Source organism: Platichthys flesus, chromosome 14 (genome assembly GCF_949316205.1).
Source record: "Platichthys flesus chromosome 14, fPlaFle2.1, whole genome shotgun sequence".
Classification (NCBI taxonomy): Eukaryota; Metazoa; Chordata; class Actinopteri; order Pleuronectiformes; family Pleuronectidae; genus Platichthys; species Platichthys flesus.
The window spans coordinates 16,487,599-16,508,214 of NC_084958.1; the positions used below are offsets into that span (position 1 = coordinate 16,487,599).

General features: G+C 39.6%; 1 protein-coding gene across 2 annotated transcripts; it reads right to left on the bottom strand.

Annotated features, from left to right (window-relative positions):
- Positions 1-1,545: 1,545 nt before the first annotated feature.
- Positions 1,546-16,359, bottom strand: pcmtd1 (protein-L-isoaspartate (D-aspartate) O-methyltransferase domain containing 1). 2 transcript variants are annotated; one of them, XM_062404208.1, is made up of 7 exons: positions 16,128-16,359; positions 12,096-12,176; positions 8,573-9,043; positions 7,616-7,718; positions 6,788-6,959; positions 4,604-4,727; positions 1,546-4,249 (listed from the first exon to the last, which is right to left on the bottom strand). In XM_062404208.1, exons 3-7 carry the CDS (start codon positions 8,877-8,879, stop codon positions 3,864-3,866), a joined length of 1,092 nt encoding a protein of 363 aa, XP_062260192.1. In that variant the 5' UTR covers positions 8,880-9,043; positions 12,096-12,176; positions 16,128-16,359; the 3' UTR covers positions 1,546-3,863. The 2 variants fall into 2 exon arrangements, with proteins under 2 accessions (XP_062260192.1, XP_062260193.1); XM_062404209.1 differs by lacking the exon at positions 12,096-12,176.
- Positions 16,360-20,616: the final 4,257 nt, after the last annotated feature.

The window sequence follows — 20,616 nt, forward strand, 5'->3', positions numbered from 1 at the left end:
TTACCAAGTAGGATTCGAGCAGAGGAGGCCCGTGGGTCAGTAAACTCTGGGGGATGGCAAATTAATGGGGTCAGTAAAGAGCTCGGCGCCGCGCAGGCTTGTTAAGCTGACTCGTGTGTGTGTGTGTGTGTGTGTGTGTGTGTGTGTGTGTGTGCACGCGAGAGGGAAAACGAATGGCGGTGCAGTCTATGCAAAAGAAAGTCAGAGTGATGCTTCTGTGCTTTAAAAAATGATCTCGGTCGCATATACCCTTATAACACGGGATTCTAGAGGGAGGTTTATTTTATTTTTTGCAGATGTTTTATTAACAAATATGCTGTGTCAGAAATGAATAAATGAAAACTTTTATAACACACGACCCACGTGCGCTTGGTTTGTTTTTATTTTCTCACCGAGGGTTGGGGGTCATTCCACAGGGGAGAAGTCAGTTCACAGCTTCACATGTTGAAAAAAATTAACTATGCTGCTGGCGGGGCGGTTGAAGTGTTTGAGTCCCCGACACACTTTAGGAGTCTCATGGGTAAACGGTGCTGCAGCCAAAGTGACCTCTTCTTCAGACGTAATAAAACAACAGGAAGAAAGCACAACACGCCTCCATGGGGCTCGTGCGGTGTCATCCAAGTGTCCACAAGCCCAGATGTTCATATTCAACTGTAAACATGGTCATTTACACCTTGTTTTAAGCCTAAAAGTCCACTACCAGACGTAGAGATGCAGTTTTCTGGTGCGTCCCTGAGAATGTGATACCTATGCTACAGCCAGCAGATAGAGAGATGGATACTTTATTGATATCTTAGTTTTCCTTAGCATAAAGACAGGAAATGAGAAGAAAACCAACTTTATAAATGAACTTTACCATAACTCCAGGTAGGCTATGTTTTTTATCATTTGTCCGTGTGTTTGTTTGTTTGTTTGTTTGTAAACAAGAGATCTGCCCAGTAACCTCTGGGCAGATGACAATGAAAGACGTGGTGTAGGTCAGGGAAGAACACATCACATTTTGGACCAGGATCAGGGGAACTAGGAATTCTTTTCACAGGAATAATTAATGTATCTTCATTTGGTGCTTTTAAAGATTAAAGGGAATAAAATAAAGCTACTTGGAAACTGTTTTTTTAAACCAACATAGATCTGCAACACATATAATCTGTTTCTATTGTAGATAAAAGCCTTATTATGGTTTCTGGTTCTCGTACGTGCATTTTTTAGAGTTACCAGAAGAGCTTTAATTGACGTTTATTTATTGATTAGACTCAGTGTGTTTAAAACGCTGCTTCCCAATTTACCCAAGATAAGAAATAGATAATTGACACTGATGAGTTTTGAGGCTGCGTCGTCCCGGCTTTGACTCTGAGACCTTCATCCCATAATCCCTCTCTCTGCTCTGACGTGTGTGAGGTAAAAGCAACACAGGCTTTATTCCTGCACACACCACCTTTATTAACGTCGTGACTCATTTGATTGCTCGCCCACGTTGGACGTGAACTCAGGGAAGAAAACAATCAACACAAAAAACTAGCGCAGTTGCAATAATTGGAAGAGGCATGATGCGACCGTGACCTTTATTTTTTGTGCCAAACATTTACGGAGAAACAACACATTTCAAAATGAACTGAACACGCTATGACAAAAATCAGCCTGATAAAAAAAAATAGTAACAGAACCGTTTTGGCTCTTAATAATTAACGTTATATGAGAATTGGTTGTGACGCGTCCGATGCCATTTCCGTTTCGTGTTACTCGAGCCTTGTGCACATCGAATGGAATCGAAGCATTCTCATCAACTTTGGTGCCAGGCGTGACCTGAGAGTGGAGGTTGGAGGTCCCCTGCTTCCGATGCTTAATGTGCTCCCTAATTAGCAATTAAAATTCAGATAATGGTATATTATCAGTTGCGTGCAGCTAATTATTGTGATTTATTGATATTGTGCAAATCCAATGGGACTATGTTGTCGTTTGTAATTAAAAGCTGATAAGTTGTTATCCATTATTGCTTAATCGCAAAAAGGCTTTCCAATGAAGAAAATGCAAAACTAATAACCAACTAATTTAATAACTTTACATTAAAATAAACGTTACCTCTTCACACACAAAAACGAAAAGAATTAACAGCCCAGTTTAAAACAAAAATGTTTTTTTCATTACACCCAAACCAAAAAATGAAGAACTATATCACAACTATATGTCACCTATTTAAAACAGCAGTGGAGGTTTTGATTTACAGAGTTCCCAGTGTCAAGTTACAGTACAGCGAGAGGGTGCTACAAAATAAAATGCCAATCAAACTGTAGGCAGAATCATAAGATAACAATACATATATCACCTTTATATTGAAGAGAAGTAATATCAACAACATTCAACTCAGCTTTTGGAAAGTACTAAAAACGATGCATTCAAAGTAAAATGAAGATTTTCCAAGTCTGCCTTGGTAAAGCATGAAGAAGAAGTGGGACATCTATCAGTGATGTGCTGTTTTTCTGTTTCACCGCGGAATGTTTTAGTAGAAAATATAGCATCATCCAATGCACTGTGCCAGGGAACTTACAGAAATCCCTGATGTGATGGGTGCGTTGGCACTGAAAGCCATCACTATCAGCGACGCTCGGCAAGAACGTTGTACTTTTATTTAACAGGATTTACGTGACGGTTTACTTTAGTCCACGTTACAGATGAAGCCCCCAAAAAACCCACTGCACCCTCTTTTATATCGTTCACTGGAGGACTGCAGGTTTAAAGGTGCTTTGACCGGACACGTGCGTCTCAGGTCCGGGATACAAAAAGGCTTCAAAATCCTCCATGATTCAGATTTTGCATTGGTGTCAATTACAAAAAAAGGAGTTTGTCTCAAGGCCATCAAATCGATTAGTCATCTCCTGTGAGCGATCGATAAATGTGAAGCAAAGTCAGGAACACCCAAGACATAGACACTATATTCATGCATGTGATCATTACCGACATCTGCCCATCACCAGCTCTCTTTACAAAAGTTGAACAAGTGAAGTATTAAACACCCGTCATCGTTTTTTTTTTTCACTATTTCAAACCTCAGATGTGATTAATGAGACTTATATATTATTTGCATTAATAATAGAGAAAAAACCACTGAGAGGAGGGGCCCACAACACCTCATATCAAATGTAACTCGTATGCAAAGTGAGGAGACGGGTACATGGTGTTAGAGCACCTTGTGGAAAACGTTCCATTAAAAGGTGCCGTGTAGAAAACACTAGGAACCAATCCGGTCTCTTGACAACTGTAAAAGGAAGGTAGAAAACCACGGTGACCTAAAACAAATCATCCAGGGGCGTAATGACAGAATAGCCCCGGTCATTATGACGTCAGAGCGTCTGACCCTTCAAACTCAGAGTGGGAGGATGTGGCCTTGTTTGACTTTCAGCGTCTTCTTGTTCCTTCTCAGCGTCGTTTCACTGCCGGACACGGAGTACAGTAAAGCTTCTAAAAAAGGTGCAATAAAAGTCTTATTCTTTATCATGATCATATTTAAACAAATATAGTAAGAACTTTTTTTATACATTTGTTTTTTTTCTTCTGCAGAAATCCTGACAATGTGATAGAATCTGACTCTCAAACATTTTTTTTTTCGAAATCTATGTCCATTAATTGTACTTCTTACATCTTTTTTTTTTCTTTTTTGATATACAAATCAACAGAAAAATGTCAACAAAAACGAACAAGTCACGACAATCATAACATTATTATCCAATATTATCTATGACGTCTTTTCATTTACAGTTTTGTCATCAAGATTTCATGGAAATAATGTTACAGTTGTACTGAGTCGGGTGAGGAACAGCGATTCGTCAGGAGCTGCACCCGTTACCAACAGATACCCAGGGAATCAGTCATTTCTCTCTGTAATACAGCAGGTATGCCTTCAGGGACTCAGGCAGCGGCAACGCCATTATTTGGTCTCTCAACATGTTCACTTGCTTGAGGATTTCAATCTCGCCAATGTCTCTCTCCTCCTCCTCCTCCTCCTCCGCCTCCGCCTCCTTGTGTGCGTCCACGGCGTGCTCCTCATCCTCGCTCTCCACCATTTGGGGGATCAGCTGGTTGCCCACGAAGACATACGTGTTGATGCGTCGCCGCCGGCAGCGCCTCCTCTTGCGCTTCTGGGGGATTCTCTGCAGCAGGCCCTTCTCCAGACTGTCCTCGTTGGCCAGGCTGCGGAGGGTGCGGCGGATGTAGATCCGGGACAGATCCTGCAGGCTGCGGACGGTCACCGGGGCTGGGGACAAACGGAGACGACACAGCTCTTCAGGGCGATGCGCCGCCACAACAACAAGAAGAATCCATACAACTGTACCCTTTAAATAGGTCAGCATAAACAAGTGAGGCCGTCAAGGAAAAAGTCTGTCTCAGTAATTCAAGGAAAGGAAATAAGTGGCACTATGAAGCAGCCGCGGGACGAGATTCATACGTCTAAGCAGATATGGCTTGAGGAATCATCTCGTCACATTACTTTAAATGAACTGTCTGACTTTAAAAGATGTGCGGCTTTACACTTCAAGACGGGTTAGGCATAATAAAACATGAGGACTCAAAGATTTGTTCTTCTTGTGTGGAGTCTGGGGAAACTTACGCAGCTGAACAGCGTCAGGCTTCTCTCCGTCAGCTCTACTCTGCTGGGCCAAGGGGGCAAAGGACACTGCCAAGATGTTTTTGCTCTCCCATGTGCACTGACCAGTCCTGGTTATCTGGGTCAGCTGCATACAGAGACAGAACCTGAACTCAGCACTGAACACTTATAAAATATGAACTACTGCATAACATCGGGGAACAAGGGCTAAAGGCCTAGACCACCTTCGAGCATTCTTCGATACATATTTTTTATATCATGTCCAAGTTTGCACACATGCCGGTGATAGTTGTGTGGATACTCATCAGCAGTCTATTTATTTGCAGATTGAATATTGAGGATTCATGTCAACGTTTGATTCAATGCCAACAAGTAGTAATTATCTCAGTATAAATAAATACAGTATTTACTTGGTAAACAACAGTCACACACACACAAACACACAAAGGTGTTATCCAGATTGCAGGTGGTCATTACAGGTGGCAGATGTATAAACTGTGTGTAACCAGAGAAATAAATAAATCATGTCCCAGGAGAAGACGTTTAACTTTGTATACATTTGCATATATGCTGTCAAATTAAATAATAGCATCAAACATTAACCCTGTTTTTTTTTTTTTTTTTTGCTTTGTGAGCAAAGATGGTGTCGTTAAAAGACTGTGAGGTAGCTGCTCTTTTCACAGGCAGCGATCTCAAGGTTGTACAAAATGTGAAATGTATTTATATCTAATGGAGAAAACAGTTGGTGATTAGAAATTGAAACTGACAGTTATATCAAATGTTGTCTTATCTGACTAATCAACGTATTTTATCCCACTAATTTAAAAATGAAACAAAATATAATCAGTTTGTCTTTTCCAGATGAAGACGACTCTGTCAAGACAGACCCGAGGTCAGCAGCAAAACAACCAGCAGCCTGTCACACACCATCCACTACAGACAGCACCAGCATCTATAAAATAAAAGTACCACAACTATATTATTTATATTTTTTTTTGTGCCATGTTTTACACCTCAATAAATTCTACTCTGTGGATTGACTTGTAACACCGGTCACAGCCAGGGACACTAAGAACAAATAAAAAAGATAGATGTTTGTTTTATGTTTTTTTTTAAGGACATCTAACAGCATAACCATGACGACGTAGTATAAAGACAAAGTTGACAAAGTTTCCTCCATAGGAACTCTGTGCTTTTCAACCAGAAGGACCTAGAGCGAAACTAAGTTTACCCCAAAAATAGTCCCTGCTCAGGGGGTGTATACGCTACAATATAAATTAACCTTGGGGGTGGAGCTAGCAGTGCTAAAGATAAATGATTGGTCGAGTATGCCAGCGTTTTATCTATGAAAATTCTGTTTCTTCTTTATCAGCGATTCGGGTGAATACATTTTGCGACCCGTGCCCTTTTCTTTTCCGATCAAAAAGAGGCACAGCTTGAATCTCCTCTATGTTTACTGCTGTTGTGTTTCACTCCTCATTGGTGTTGGAACAGCTTGTTGTGGCTCATCTCCCCCTGGTCTGTAGACTGCAGTCGAAACGCATCTCGGTTCCTGGGACCTTAAGTTTTTGAAAAACGTTTAGGAAAGTTGTACTATCATGCTGTTAAAGATCCCTGATCCATATCCTGCATGATGATTTTGTCCAACTTGATTCATGTGTCCGAGCTGTTTTCATTCTTAATACCTTTTACCTTCTTTAAAAAATAGCAAAAATACATTATAACATCAAGTTGGTGTCTTTTAAGAGCACTGTTACCTGAACTCACTTCGGAGTGTATACTGAAATGAACTTTTGCTCACGGTACCTAACCCAAGCCGGGGGTTTGTTTTTCCTTTTAATGGATTCAATTGCCCTGAGCCCTTGGCCATGAGTCTGCCGAGATCTCCACCCTCCTTCCAAAAAAAGGTTCCTGCTGAACATTTTCTCCACCGACATTCAAAACTATCACGACTGACCTCTTACATGGCCAACGGTCTGTCCACACATCCACCATTTTAAATAAAACATTCTGGTGTGTGCTCCTTGCACCGCTGCTCAAATCCAGGGGCAGTTGTGGCTCAATAATGCATGTGAAAGTTGCATAAGCAGTCTTGTGGGTAAGAGCTATTTTACCTTGTGTTCCCCCATGTGCTGGCACTTTGTGATGTGCAAATCCTGTGTTATACTGGTGCCTTGTAGCACTTACCTGATCCTCTATAGGCATCACCAGAATTCCTCCAATTTTGAGCAGCACTTTCATGTAATTTTCATGGTCCTTCTGAACCCCGGCGCCACAGTAAATCCGGTCGTATTGATGACTGTCAGTGGAGATTTCGAGGCAGTTCCCCACCACAAAGAAGGGTTCGCAGAACTCAAACCTGTAAAAAAAATCATAATAACACAGACAGTGAGCAAAATACAGGAAACAACCATGAAATCGTCACATATGTGGTTTGATTACATTTAATCATTGTTAAAGGAAAAAACATAAATATGCCATTTCATTTTCTTGCTGAGGGGTTGGATCAGAAGATGCCCTTATGTATTTGGTAGAAATAAGACTACAGCAAGCAGCTGTTTAGTTTGGCATCGAGAGTAGACACAGGGGAAAACTGCAAACCTGTCTCTGTCTGAAGGTTAAAAAAATCTGCTAACAAGCTCATTAATTAACAGGACATATCCTGCATGTTGATACGGTTGAAAAACTGAAGTGCAAGAAAACTGCATCAGAAACTTTCATTGTTACGAATTTATTACATTCTGTTTTTGTACAGATTGAACACAGCGAAGGTCCAGGCTAGCTGTTTCCTCTCATTCCCAGGCTGCTAGCTGTAAGTTAATATTTAGTCATCAGATATCATCTAATTCTTAGCAAGACAACAAGCAAACATAATCCCCAAAGTGTAAAATTATTCTTTAGAAAAACAACTTGATGTATTCAGATCACAGAATCTAGTAAGGAACCTTTTCTCTTTTATTATGAATCTTTTTATTTAAGTCTCAAGAGAGTGTATTTCCCCAAAGATGTACTCACTTATCAAAGCTGTCACTACTCTTTATGAAATCCTCAAGTTTCTCTCTGGCGTATTCAACCACGTCCTTGTGGAGCTCAACTCCATGGTTCACACCAAATGGCCCTTTAAACAAAAGGAAAGAATATATACATATAAAATATATTAATATAAAAAATGTATTGTGACACAGCTAAAGTACTACGTATCATGTAGAGCTGAGACAATCACTTAATCTATCAAATGACAGATATTAACAAGTAATCTTTATTGAAGATATGCTCAACATGATCTGATTCCAGATCCTCTTGGGCTTTGGGAAATAATGATTGGTATCATTTACTATATAATTTATATATTTTTTAGAACAATTCGTGTACATATGTCTACATATTTATTTTTCCAGATTCATATAAGGTCACTGACCTCTGACCACTGAAATGTCATTATTTGAGTCCAAGTGACAGCGGGATTAAGAGTTGATGAAATTCCCTCAAGCAGTCTTGAGATATCACATTCAAGAGGCCACCAACATTGTTTAGGTCACTGTGACCTTGACCTTTGACCACTGATATCTAATCAATTAATCAATAAGTCAAAGTGAATTGTAGCAGGTGTGATGAAACTCCCTACGGGCAGTCCTAATATATCACATTCACAGGGATGTGAGGTCACTGTGACCTTGACCTTTGACAGCAAGTCACCAAAATCGAATCAGTTTTTCACTTTAGCACTGGATCCTATTAAATTTATATATATATATGTATATATATTTAATCCTTAAGAGGCGACAAATAATTTTTTAACCTCACTGTTGTTCATGGTGGCCCCTGCTGTCTGCAGGTTAAATTTCATGTGATTTGAATATTATTTAGTCAATGTGACCTTTGAGTGTTGAACACTGAAACATGATCATTTTTAGGCAAATAAATTGCTTTGTGAGGTCCCCGTGACCTTGAAAAAGGGTACACGATGCTTACCTATGATAAGACCAACCATTGTGCTTAAGTAGCCAGTTCCGCTGCCCAGATTGAGGAAAGAAAGTCCTGGCTGCAGTTTGAGGCCCTCCATCACCTCAGAGTATATACACGGAGCAGACAGGTGTATGTTGCCATGTTTCCACGCTAAGTCTTTGTAGGCACTGTCCCGGTAGCCGTCCAGATAGTAGTCGCCGCGGTCTATGGCCCGAAATGCCTGCTCGACTTTTTCCGTGCGAATATACTGAGCTTCCTTCAGATTGTCAATGAGGTCGTCGTTGTCCTCGCCGGCGCTCACAGCTCCCCCCATGGTGAGAAGAGCAGAGGAACACAAGGGGGCGAAGTCGTACTCAGGATTGAGTGGTTCCTCCTCACAGTGGCATGGAGATGAGCGACTGGCTGAGGGATCGTGCTGCTTTGACTCCTCCTGAAAGCGTCCGTTCAGACAACGGTCATGTCCAGGTGGAGCGTGACCTGAGACACACAATATAAGCACGTTAGAGCGATCCAAGTGTAGTGTACTGATTCAATATGCTGATAATAGTAAAGATTTGTTAATAATCTCTCACAACTGGGGTTGTTTTATGATGAAAAATTATCGACTGTAGGAGAAACAGCCTGAATAATCAGTGACATTCTGCTACAGTTATGTTCTCCCTAATTAATTCCCCTCAGGAAAAAACGTAGGCGATTTATGTCTTGAAAAGCATTTGCAGATTGCCAGATGAAACAATTTAGCTGTATTTGTGTTAAATAATCACGACACACATTGAATTAATGAAACTGTCATGTTTGACAATAATCCAATAATACAACATTTTCCTTTTAACTGCCAAGGGTCATTGATATGTTACGCCTATGACTTTCCTTCAATGACAATAAAAAAAGCTTAGTCGACAAGTTAAAGTAGTTAAAAGAAAGCTAGCTCGATTTCACTGCCGGCTACTGTTTTCAGAGCATTGTAATTTATTTAAGAGAATACAGATAAGTCACTGGAGGTTTATGTTTTTTTTTTCATTTTGACCTTTGATGTAAGCAATAGGTTTAATGTTAAACAGGAAGTTTAAGAGTAAACAGGAAGTAGAAAGACCACTTGTTGAGTCATGCTGAAGCCTGCAGCCCTACATGCTAATGCTAAGCACAGCCTGTAAGTTGTCTTAAGTCTAAGTAACATTTTGTGAACATATGACTTTGTAGAACATCGTGCAGTGAATTCAAACTTTAAGTTAACTTCTGTGTTACCTTAATTTTGCCACTTAACTCATGGTGGTTTTTATTTTTATGTTGCAGTTGTCACTCTGTCTGTTGAGTGGTAAATGTGAATAAAGTTCATGAAGGAGAACGTCATCCAAGCGTCATCAATGGAAGAGTCAGCTGCATCAGGGAACCCGTGAGGGCAGAACAGCAACAAACCGTGGAATAAGTGCACTGTCTGAACATACACATGGAATATTATTTTGCTTTATTCATATATATATTTACCTACTCTTAAACCTGTTGATGAATAAAATGCCTAGAGTTGTCTAGCAAGCTGCACTCGCTGTAAATAGAAGAACTTATTGTTAGACTGACGCACTTGTGGCCTTTTAGAGGGTCATTAAATAACCAGACAGGAATGACTCAGTGTGTGAGTTAAATACCTGATCATGAAGGTTAGACATTACGGTGGTGTTAAAAAAAACAATCACATAAATTTCAACATTACCATAGGTCACTCACAGATTAACACCATCCTTTATGACCTAATACACGATGAGATGTCAAAGGAACCGCTGCGATGGCAAATACTCTGAAAATATTTATTGTCTCTCAGTATATGGGGCTAGTTTAACAGGTAGCTTTGGATTGTAAAGTTCTTCTTTTTTAAATGTTCAGACTGCTAGTAATCCAATGCCTCACAGACAATAAACTGATTATAATCACATTCCGATGAGGCGTTCCTGCCCAGACATGCTTCAGATTTGTTCACGTTTTTCATTGGAAATTTATTTCACAGCCTGCAGTGATACAGCTGCTTTCACCCAACCAAGGTTCAATGCAGGAGTGTAAGGATTTCCTCTAAACATTACAACCTTTGTGAAGGTATGCTTTATTGGATGTGTGTCTGTGTGTCTATCTGTCTTGCACGTCTTTTAACAATCTTACTAGACAAAGGAGCCACTCTAATAATAGAATGTTTGTTTTATACAATATGTCAATGGCGCCTGCACAGACCTACCTGCTATACTGAGACACAGAATATGGGGTGAAAGAAAGGAGAAATGTCTCCACTAATTCATGTTCTTTTCTTGTTAAGTTCTGAACACTTCTAAAAACTAAAATGGTCTAACGATTCTTTGGTTAAACTGCTGACAACTCAAGTTCACACTTAAGCCATAACCCCATGATTATTTATTTTAATGGGTCACAAACTTAAAAGGGTGAGAACCATTGCTAGGAGGGTATTATTTGATTAAATATGCACTATATGAAAAGGGTGTTATGACAGTTATTTAGATTATAAATAAAGTCAGATTGACATGGATTATTTGGGTTGATGCCCTAATGCTGGGGTGTAAAGAATTTGCTAAACCAGCTTGATATTTTACAGTTTAAAGTTTATTATAAATAACTGTATATGAAGATGTATGACTTTGAGGTTTCCAAAACTGAAGAAAATCCATCTTGATCACCACCTGGTGGCTGGTTGCAGTAATGGTCATAATGCCAAAGTACACAATATTTAACATTTACTCTGTAATTTTACATTCTACTTAGTTATATGATGAAATAAACAATGGGGTGAAAAGCCATGATTGACAGCTAAGACTTGGTCGAGCACGAACATTGGCACAACCTTGATACCGCAGCCCTACCCAACAATTACTGTTCTGCAGACTGTGGCAACAAAAACGTCAAAATCACAAAATGGCGTCAATCGTGTCCAGGATAATTTGGCTTAATTTTTGTACAGAGGCCGGAGATTCAGATGCTAAATCCATCTTGACACACAGTCTATCTAAATAATTATTAATGAAAACACAAATACATGTACAAAAAATACATTATTTTTGTGTAACATGTAGATATACTTTATATTTTTGCATTGTTTGTACTGTAAAAGAAAGTATTATTATCTGCACAATCTGCAAACATATACACTGATACTTATATGTCGATGAAATGCTTTTTACATTTGGCCAGCTCTATCGGCAAACTGCTGAATCGGTCGGCCTATAATTATAAATACTGAGCTATTGACTTTACTTTATAACTTCTCCTTAAAGGTATATTGTTGCATGCTGATGTTTCAACATTTTATAAATACTTAACTTATCCCACACTGCCACAGGGTGAATGGGTAAACTGTAGCTGCAGTTGCAAACAAACAAGATAAGTCTTGAATTCCCTCTCTGCCCTCTCAGCATCTCTACAGCTGACTCAGCTAATAAAGATTCAATTCAAAGGTGACTTTGTAGTGGGAGGCCTGGCAGGTAATTTTCCACTGGCTCCTCCTCACAGGCAATAAAGTCATTGATTCACTCACCATTGTTGATTGTACTGTAGTGTGTATTTTATCCCAGTTTCTCCCTCTGCCCTCCCCGTAATGCAGAGTCCTTTGAGTTGCCTGCAGTTGAAAGAAGATCCAGGAAAATGGGTCAAGGGAGGTATGCTGTAAGCAAATTGCTCCTGGGAACTGCTGCACAGTCAGAACAATGATAATCTTGAGTCTTAAAACAGGTCATTATTCATCCAGTCCTTAAAGAAAAACCAACAAAGGCCACACAGATAATTACATTTGTAGCAACAGTCTTTATAAACAGGAATCTGCTGGTAAACAAACACACAGGATGTCCTGGGATTACCCCTGATGTGTGTAAAAAGGGCATGGACGCCATTTCAGGGCCAGCCGGGTTGCTGTGACCCGATTAGGGACACCCCGGTGAACCAGGCAGGATGACGGAACATGTAACAGATCCTCCGGCCAACAAAAGATCACCTCTCGTGCTGGAACTAAATACCACAGGCCTGTCCAGGCAGCACCAAGACATACAGGCTGCTGATCAACAGTCAGAGGGAGGTCACATGTTTGGTGTTGGCTCCATGATAAATGCTGGTAACCATGCTGGTAACCATGAAGACACATAGCAGCTCTGTCTGTGTGAATCTTGAATCTTACAGTTATTTTTAGCCACCCACCCTGTAACCATGGCTCTGGGTATAACATCATTAATTAGACAGTCAGACTCTTTGGTGATAATGAATTTGATGATTGCCTCAATTGATGTAATTAGTCCTCATCTATACCTGCAAAAGTTAAAGTTTTTGAACCATTTAAAACGCTGTTTAATAGATATTCCACAAACTAACCATGACCCAGTTTTTATTTCATGGCAGCTAAGGATAAATTAAGATCTTGGTCATGGCTTGACCTTCTTTGTAGTATTATATAAAAATGTCCAGTTTAACATAAACAAAACTTGATATCTGAAAAGTGGAGCACTATAAAAATGTCTGCATATTTTCATACTCCCCGGAGGAAGAATTTTTCGATTCTATTGACCTAGTGACCTTCACAGTAAACCTTTTACACTTCTCAATCTCTTGAGAGCAAGTGGTCATTGTAGAAAGTGAATGTTTTCAAGAGGAAGAATCCATTTCATTGTTTTGAGCTCCATGAATAAAGGCTATTTTCCTCTTTTACTACATTAAGTTTGGAGGTAGGACGACAAACATTTATATAAGAACACAACGTCCTCTGAAACAACAGTAATAAGCATGTTGTGATATACTGACATACCACTGACATTAATAAACATGAGCGTGAGATAAAAACCTCCATTTACAGTTCTGCTTTGTTAGTTCAGCCATTAAACTAGGACGTGGTTACTACCTCCACGAGGAGGGTGTTGTCACTCCTGTCCATTTGTTTGTTTGTCAGCAGAATTATGCATAATCAACCGAGCATATTTCTAAGAAACTTGGTGGAAGGTCGGGACACGAGCTAAGACAGAGCCAATCCGATTTTGGCGCAGATCTGGGCAAAGTAGCGGTTCCAGGAATTTATTTCTGCTTTCTTTGAAATTATGGGAAAAAAACTGATTTGCCAAGAATGTGTAATTAGGGGACTGATATTAGTGAGTGTGTGCAATTTGGTGTGGCTTGATTGAATCTGAGGGGACTGTTGGACTACAGAGTGCTATTCTGGTTATATATTTTACACAGCCTATATCTTGTGTGCTGAAAAGTCAGACCCTGTACTTTCCCTCCCGATGGTACATTTAAACGCTCTGTTCAAATCAGTCTGACAGGAAAGTCTTTTAAATACACTGTAACATCTATTTAGAAATAGATCTTGCCAGTAATATTTCTTCCCTGCTGTTTTGGGCAATGATAGTTGTAGTATCATATCAAAATGTATCATTTCAATTCCACAGCTACACAAGATACCAATCTTTTCAGTCACCCACCATAATGAATCTTACATTTGCATCTTTCTCAGACAAAAATATAGGACAGACTGTCATGCAAACCTCTGAACTGTTTCATACTCGACACTGGATAAACCCTTTTGATTTGGGGAATAAACAGGCTTTTCCTCTGGTTCCACCCTCAAGCTAGTGGAGCGTTCAGTTAATTAAAAGTGCATTTCATCATTCTCACATCTCTCTCTCTCTCTCCATTTATGCGAATTTGACCACTAGTCTCTGTGTTAATTAGCCACAAACAGCCAAGAGATGTGAGAGTAAAAGGCATGTGTTGTGCCAGAATGACAACAGAAACAGACACCATGCTAGGGTGTGTGTGTGCGTTAGTTATTGTGTTTGTGTAAAACAACTCATGTTTTCAAAATGTACCAGTAGTGTCTCTTATTCTCCTCTGCAGCCTCTTAAGATTGCTCCCGCTGCGATGAGTCATACAGTTTTGTGTCAAATTAAAACTTATTTTCTTCCCCTCAGATTGTGTCACCTTGAAAAACCTCAAACTGTTTGTATCGCTCCTCTGACTGGGTGCAAAATCACACCGCCTCTAAAGTTTACTTTGCTTTACTTTGTCTACACACATCTTAAAAACACTAAATCATTTATCAGCCTATTACTTTATCTTATTATGTATGACAGGAGCGTCAGCCTTGCAGCGCAATCATTAGGACGACAGACTTGTTGTCAACTGCTATCAACACAGGGTCACAGTGTGTTATTGCAGGTACAGCTGAAGCTAATGGTAGACCTATTGATTGAAATGAAATGGTTCCAGTACAGCACCGCATTTTTCACCATGAGATATTAGTTTGTGTTGTGACTTTTGGCAGCGTGTTTCTGTATTTGATTTGTGTGACTTTTTGAAGCGTGTTTCTGTATTTGATGTGTGTGACTTTTTGAAGCGTGTTTCTGCATTTGCTTGTGTTGTGACTTTTGCAGCGTGTTTCTGTATAAGATGTGTGTGACTTTTTTCAGTGTTTCTGCAATTGCTTGTGTTGTGACCTTTTTGCAGCGTGTTTCTGTATTAGATGTGTTGTGACTTTTTGCAGCGTTTTTCTTAATTTGCTTGTGTTGTGACTTTGTGCAGTACTTGTCCTCAAAATGATGAAGACGTTTGCTTAATTTGAAATCTATTTTTAAGTTTTCTTAATCTGCAGTGTGTTGAGCTCTCTGCCACTTTATGACCTTATCACACATGTACTTTGCATGTCTCGGGACACTCTAGTGCTCCCAGACTGATGTTCCCAGATGTTCCCGAGTTCCCTCAACTGACACCTGACGAGGCCAATCAGCGCCGCACCTGGTCACGTGACGCAGTTGCCACACAGACGGCGGCGTGTCGGCCAATCAGAGAGCCCGAACACTTCTGCTCGCACTGCGTGTGACGACGGAGCAAAACAACAACAACAGCGATTTCATGAAACGTTGTTAATCATGGCTGCTGCTTCACCGTCATCCGCGAGGCAACACACGACGAGACACTGTGACACGCACTGACACTGACGGACTGTGTGTGTGTGTGTGTCTGTTTGTGTTTTCATCCAGCTTTTATTCCCAAACTAAACGCAGGCGCTGCTCATCTCTCTGCAGTGCGATTAACCTCACCTTAGAGGAAGTCGTTCACAAATCACAACTGTAATAAATAAAAAAGAGAAACACTCATTTCTGAGCTTCTTCCGCCCGATGGAGCGGAAGTCTGCGCGTCAAACAAAAACAATAACACACAAAGATGCGCAAAAATCAAACAAAACAAAACAAAAAACGAAGGGAATTCCGCAAACGTCAGCCGGCTAAAGTGATCGGTTTAAATAGTTAGCTTAGCGCTCGTGTCACCTTGCGGGTTGTCGGGACAAGTGAGCTAAAGTTAACCTGGCTAACGCTAGCTGCTGTAGGGCCCGAGTGCGCCATCACCCAGACAGAGACAAAGCGGGTTAGGTAAGCGCTGCTCCTCTCTTCCTGCTGCCGCCGCAAACACCTCGAAACACCCCGCAAACTCAACGCTGACACCCCGCAAACTCAACGCGGACCACCGGGGAGCGAGCACACACGCGAACCGCCGCTGGCTTCAAAACACAGACATGAAAACAAATACTCACGGAGTCGTGTCGCACCAACTCGCTCCTGAACCCGGGGCTGCTCCGTGCAATGCGACGGTCAGTGAGTGACAGTCTGCGGGAGAGGTCTCCTCTGCTGGAGGACGACTGGTTAACCCTGGTAACTCGTCTGTTAACCAGCTGGTCGGTGGGTGCAGGTGGAAGTAGTGTGAGCGCGAGCGGCCGAGTTCCGAGTGGAAGAAGAAAGAAACAGCTGAGGAGAGGATGTAAACACAGGTCACGTGGTCTGAGAGTGTTGTCGACAGAGGGAAGCACTGTTGCTTCACATCTCTTCTTCCATCATTCTATCCTTCTATCTATCTGTCCATCTATATATTCATATATCTATTCATCTATCCATCTATCCATCTATCCATATATCTATAGTCAGATAGACAGATAGATGACTAGATAGATAGAATGATATTCATCCATCTATCTGTCCATCTGTCTGTCTGTCTATTCATCTATCCATCTATCCATATATCTATCCATATATCTATCCATATATCTATACATTTATCTATCTATCTATCTATCTATAGTCAGATAGACAAATAGATGAATAGATAGCTAGAATGATATTCATCCATCTATCTATCTTTCTATCTATCTGTCCATCTGTCTATCTATCTATATATCTATCTATCTATCTATCTATCTATCTATCTATCTATCTATCATAGTGTTATAGGTGGAGTTTGGACCACCTCTGAACCTTTGGTTATAGTTGCATTTAACAGATTATATTCTGAATCCTTAGTACTTTAAAAAAGTACTTTAAAACAATAGTACAAGCACCTCAAATATGCACGTCAATACAGTATTTTAGCAAACTTATGCAGTATCTGTCTATCTAGAGAAAAGTTGTTGTTAGCCAACACAAAAATAATTAATCTATGATTCATTTTACTTCCATTTGTTTATTCATTTCATTACTGTGCAGTTTGAATCATGTTTTCCACCTATTTGAATTGGAATCATACTAAACGATGCCCTCCATCTGTGTTTGTATCTAATCAACCAGCCACTGGAATCGTAATGTGTCTGTGATAATAAGTGAGTCTGTGAACCTGGGATGATCCCGGAAAACTTGGCCCACCCTCCCCCCTTACACAGTTCCCTTAAGGAAAGGCCTAAATTTAGCCTGCTCTGCCTGCCCTGGTCTGCCCTGGAAGTGTGGGAATAGACCATCAGATTTAATAAGGAAGGATTCATGGCCGCTCTCTAGCAAACGGAGCCGAGGGACCAGGGACCTCACATCACCTCATCTTTCTTCACCTCCACCAAGGAGGTTGTGTTTCCAACCCCCATGTGTTTGTTTGTTATCATGATTACACAGAAACCACTTGATAGATTTCCACGAAACTCGGTGGAAGAATGCAAAATGGGTTCAGGGATCGGATCCAGGTTTTAGTTTTTTTTCACTTTCTTTAACATTGCGGGATAAGACATGTTTCACTATATTCCTTGATTTTCTATTTAAATTTCATGGATGTTGATAAAAGAAAAATCTGCCATGTTTAGGGGACTCACTTCTATATATGTGGGTCATTGCACATTGAGCGAACATAAGGCAGAGTGATCCTCTCTACTAAGTGCCATTCTAGTTTTGTAGCCTTCTATAGATTTGTATGTGAAAAAATAATTTTGAAAATTGACAAAGCAGCAGTTGTTTTGTTTTCCGTCGTCCTTCAGGTCGTCAAAGAGTTTTAGAGACACAACTCTCAGCCTAACCTGATTGTCGATTCCTAGAAAGAAGAGTAGATCAGCATTAGCTCTAATCAAAACTATTTCCTCGTGATCAGTAAAAGTCGAATAAGTTGATTTCACTTTTTTTTTACATTTTGTGGCAGAACCCTTCGACTGCAGTTTGTCGTCTCAGTTGAGCAGCACTGACCAGTAGTGAAAAGAAACTATTATTAGAAAGAAACACACGAGAATGCAGAGGGTTTCATTTGGGTTCATTCAAGTCCCTCTTGTAACTGAAGCTCCACTCGTCCGGGTTCATTAGTCGTGTCACTCACGGCCTCAAGGAGCCTGACTAATGAATCTCCAACCTTTTTCTTAGCAGAACGTAAGGATGACAGAACGAGGAGCCACCATCAGGATTTCAGGAATACAGAGGCCGGGGGTCTTACATGGCCAGAGCTAATTTTAACCAGATACAATGTTTGATTTAACACATCCTTATTTATTTGTATTCATTGAACTCCTCCATTGTAGGATGATTTTATCTCCATGCTCGATATTCTGCCCTCTGAATTCAATTATATTGGAGAAACACTGAGTTAATTCAGGTTTGCTTAAATTATAATTTCTCTGTACAAATAGTCAAATTTAAAGCAAGTGGATCAAAAAGCATTGCTGCTAATATGTATATTTCCTCCTTATGTCATTATAATGAGAACTTGTAAAGCAGCGTCCTCATCTAGCGCCCTAATGAAGTATATATGACTATTTCAAGAGTAGATCATGAAGTCACATTCAGCAGGATCCTGGATCTGCTTCTTCTGTTATTTCCATGAAGGCAAACATTTGCATGCCTCCGTGCTTTATCAGATGGCTGTGAACAGACTGTTTACTTCAGCAGGGTGAGCTGAGGTCACATCCCTCCCAGTGTGTGTGTGTGTGTGTGGCCGTCAAGTTGCCCTATATATCTGTAACACTCTCACATTATACACACACAGCACATATACATTACAGGAAGTCTGTGTGGTGACAGGGAAAATGTATGCGGTTACTACACACCACACATCCAACCTTGGTTTAAAGTTAAACACAATCAGCTTTTGTTTCAATCTGGACTTTGACTGTAATTTACTTTTATCTCACACTTCTCTCTGTAAATAAATAAATAGATTCATGCATTGGATTAATTTCTATTTGTGCAACATTCACAAGCATCTCTGAAGCACTGGAATTATCAATTATATGTAATCACTGTTGAGATTTCTTTTTCTCATATCATCTATTCGGTCTGTAACATGTCAGAAAAGTGGAAATGGCCTGTTGAGTCTTTAAATGTCCAAAACACAGAGATTACTGCAAACAATAGGGACAGGATAAAGATGTCCATTGAATAGTCTGTTTCACTCTTGAATCATTACGTTTGCCAGTTAGAATGTGTTTCTTACTGTTAATATATATATAGACCTTACTATACCTGTACCACACCTGTTTGGCCTTTTTTTTTTACATCTTAATTCATTCATCAGTTTTTAATTGGTTTCTGAACAGCACTGATATCCTCTTTTAATATCTTTTTAGTTTTTTTTCTTGTGTTATTGTTTTTATAGCAGTTTATAGTATTGTTTTTATAGCAGTTTTCTAACTTCAAAAATCTATAAAACTAAGTTGAGAGAAGTGGAGTTCGTCAAGTAACTGATTATTTGATTTGCAAAAAATTTGCCTGCAACTAATTTGAGAACTGATTGATAGCTTGTGTTATTTTTCATCTTGAAATTCACTAATCATTTTAGCTCTAGCTTGGGAAATGTGGAGATTTTCAGTGAAAATAAAAACTAATCTCGATACTAAGAGACAACAAGCGATGGAAAGGCGTCACATCTGGGCTTTAATAAACTGGATCATACAATTTTATAAATATGTGTCATTGCAGTACATCACTTATTTAGATTCTACTTGCAAACACTTCCTGGTGTTGAGCTTCAAGTGTGAGCACCACTGCCCCCTGTTGTTTCGGATGTAATGTCTAATATTCACCAGTGGGTGATGCTAATGCCTAAGGAAAGTTGATAACTGGAGTCAGAAGCGTTTGAGAAACCACACAACCATTTGAAAAGTTTATTTCTACCATACACAAACTGTACAACACAGCGCATATCTGTTTATTATGAAAGAGTAAAAGTAATAGGAAGTTTCAATTTACAAACTACTCCAAATGAAAAACAAAGCATTACATTTGAATGTAAAAGAAAAGAAAATACAATACAATTTCATATCATACTAATATCTTTCCACAAAAAAGCATTTCACAATACAAAACACCAATCACTAACGGGGAAAAATAAATATCATTCACAAAACTTCCTGAGCAAACGATGTGTGGTATAGGAATTAAATAGAATTAATTATAAATAAAGGATTGTTAGTTTTAAAGAACGAGATTCAGTTTTTAAAAGATTAAAATTCTTTAAAACATATTTATCGAGTATTTGGATAAAATAGGGTCTTGTTTTTTTTTCTTCTGTAATTTGGCTCATTTGCTGTTACATTTTTTTTTCTTCTTTGAACTGTCGCAGGCTACATGTCTTTGACTTCCTTCCTTTTGCAGAAATGAAACAACGTATTGCTCAAATGAATTACCGTTATTATTTATTTTCTTGGGATTAGCCTCAAGGTAAATTAAGACACATGTAACGACTACAGTGTCCCGTCTCTCTCTTGTTGGTGAAGTCAAGGGCAGTGTGGTGAACTCAAAACAATAAATCATGGAAATACAAAAGTGCAATCGATGCAAATAAACAAC

Coding starts and splice junctions, on each gene's coding strand:
- pcmtd1 (XM_062404209.1), bottom strand. CDS start 8,879: ATGGGGGGAGCTGTGAGCGCCGGCGAGGACAACGACGACCTCATTGAC. Junction 7,719..8,572: donor AATGGTTGGTCTTATCATAG/GTAAGCATCGTG, acceptor TTTTGTTTAAAG/GGCCATTTGGTGTGAACCAT. Junction 4,250..4,603: donor GCCTGACGCTGTTCAGCTGC/GTAAGTTTCCCC, acceptor GTTTGTCCCCAG/CCCCGGTGACCGTCCGCAGC.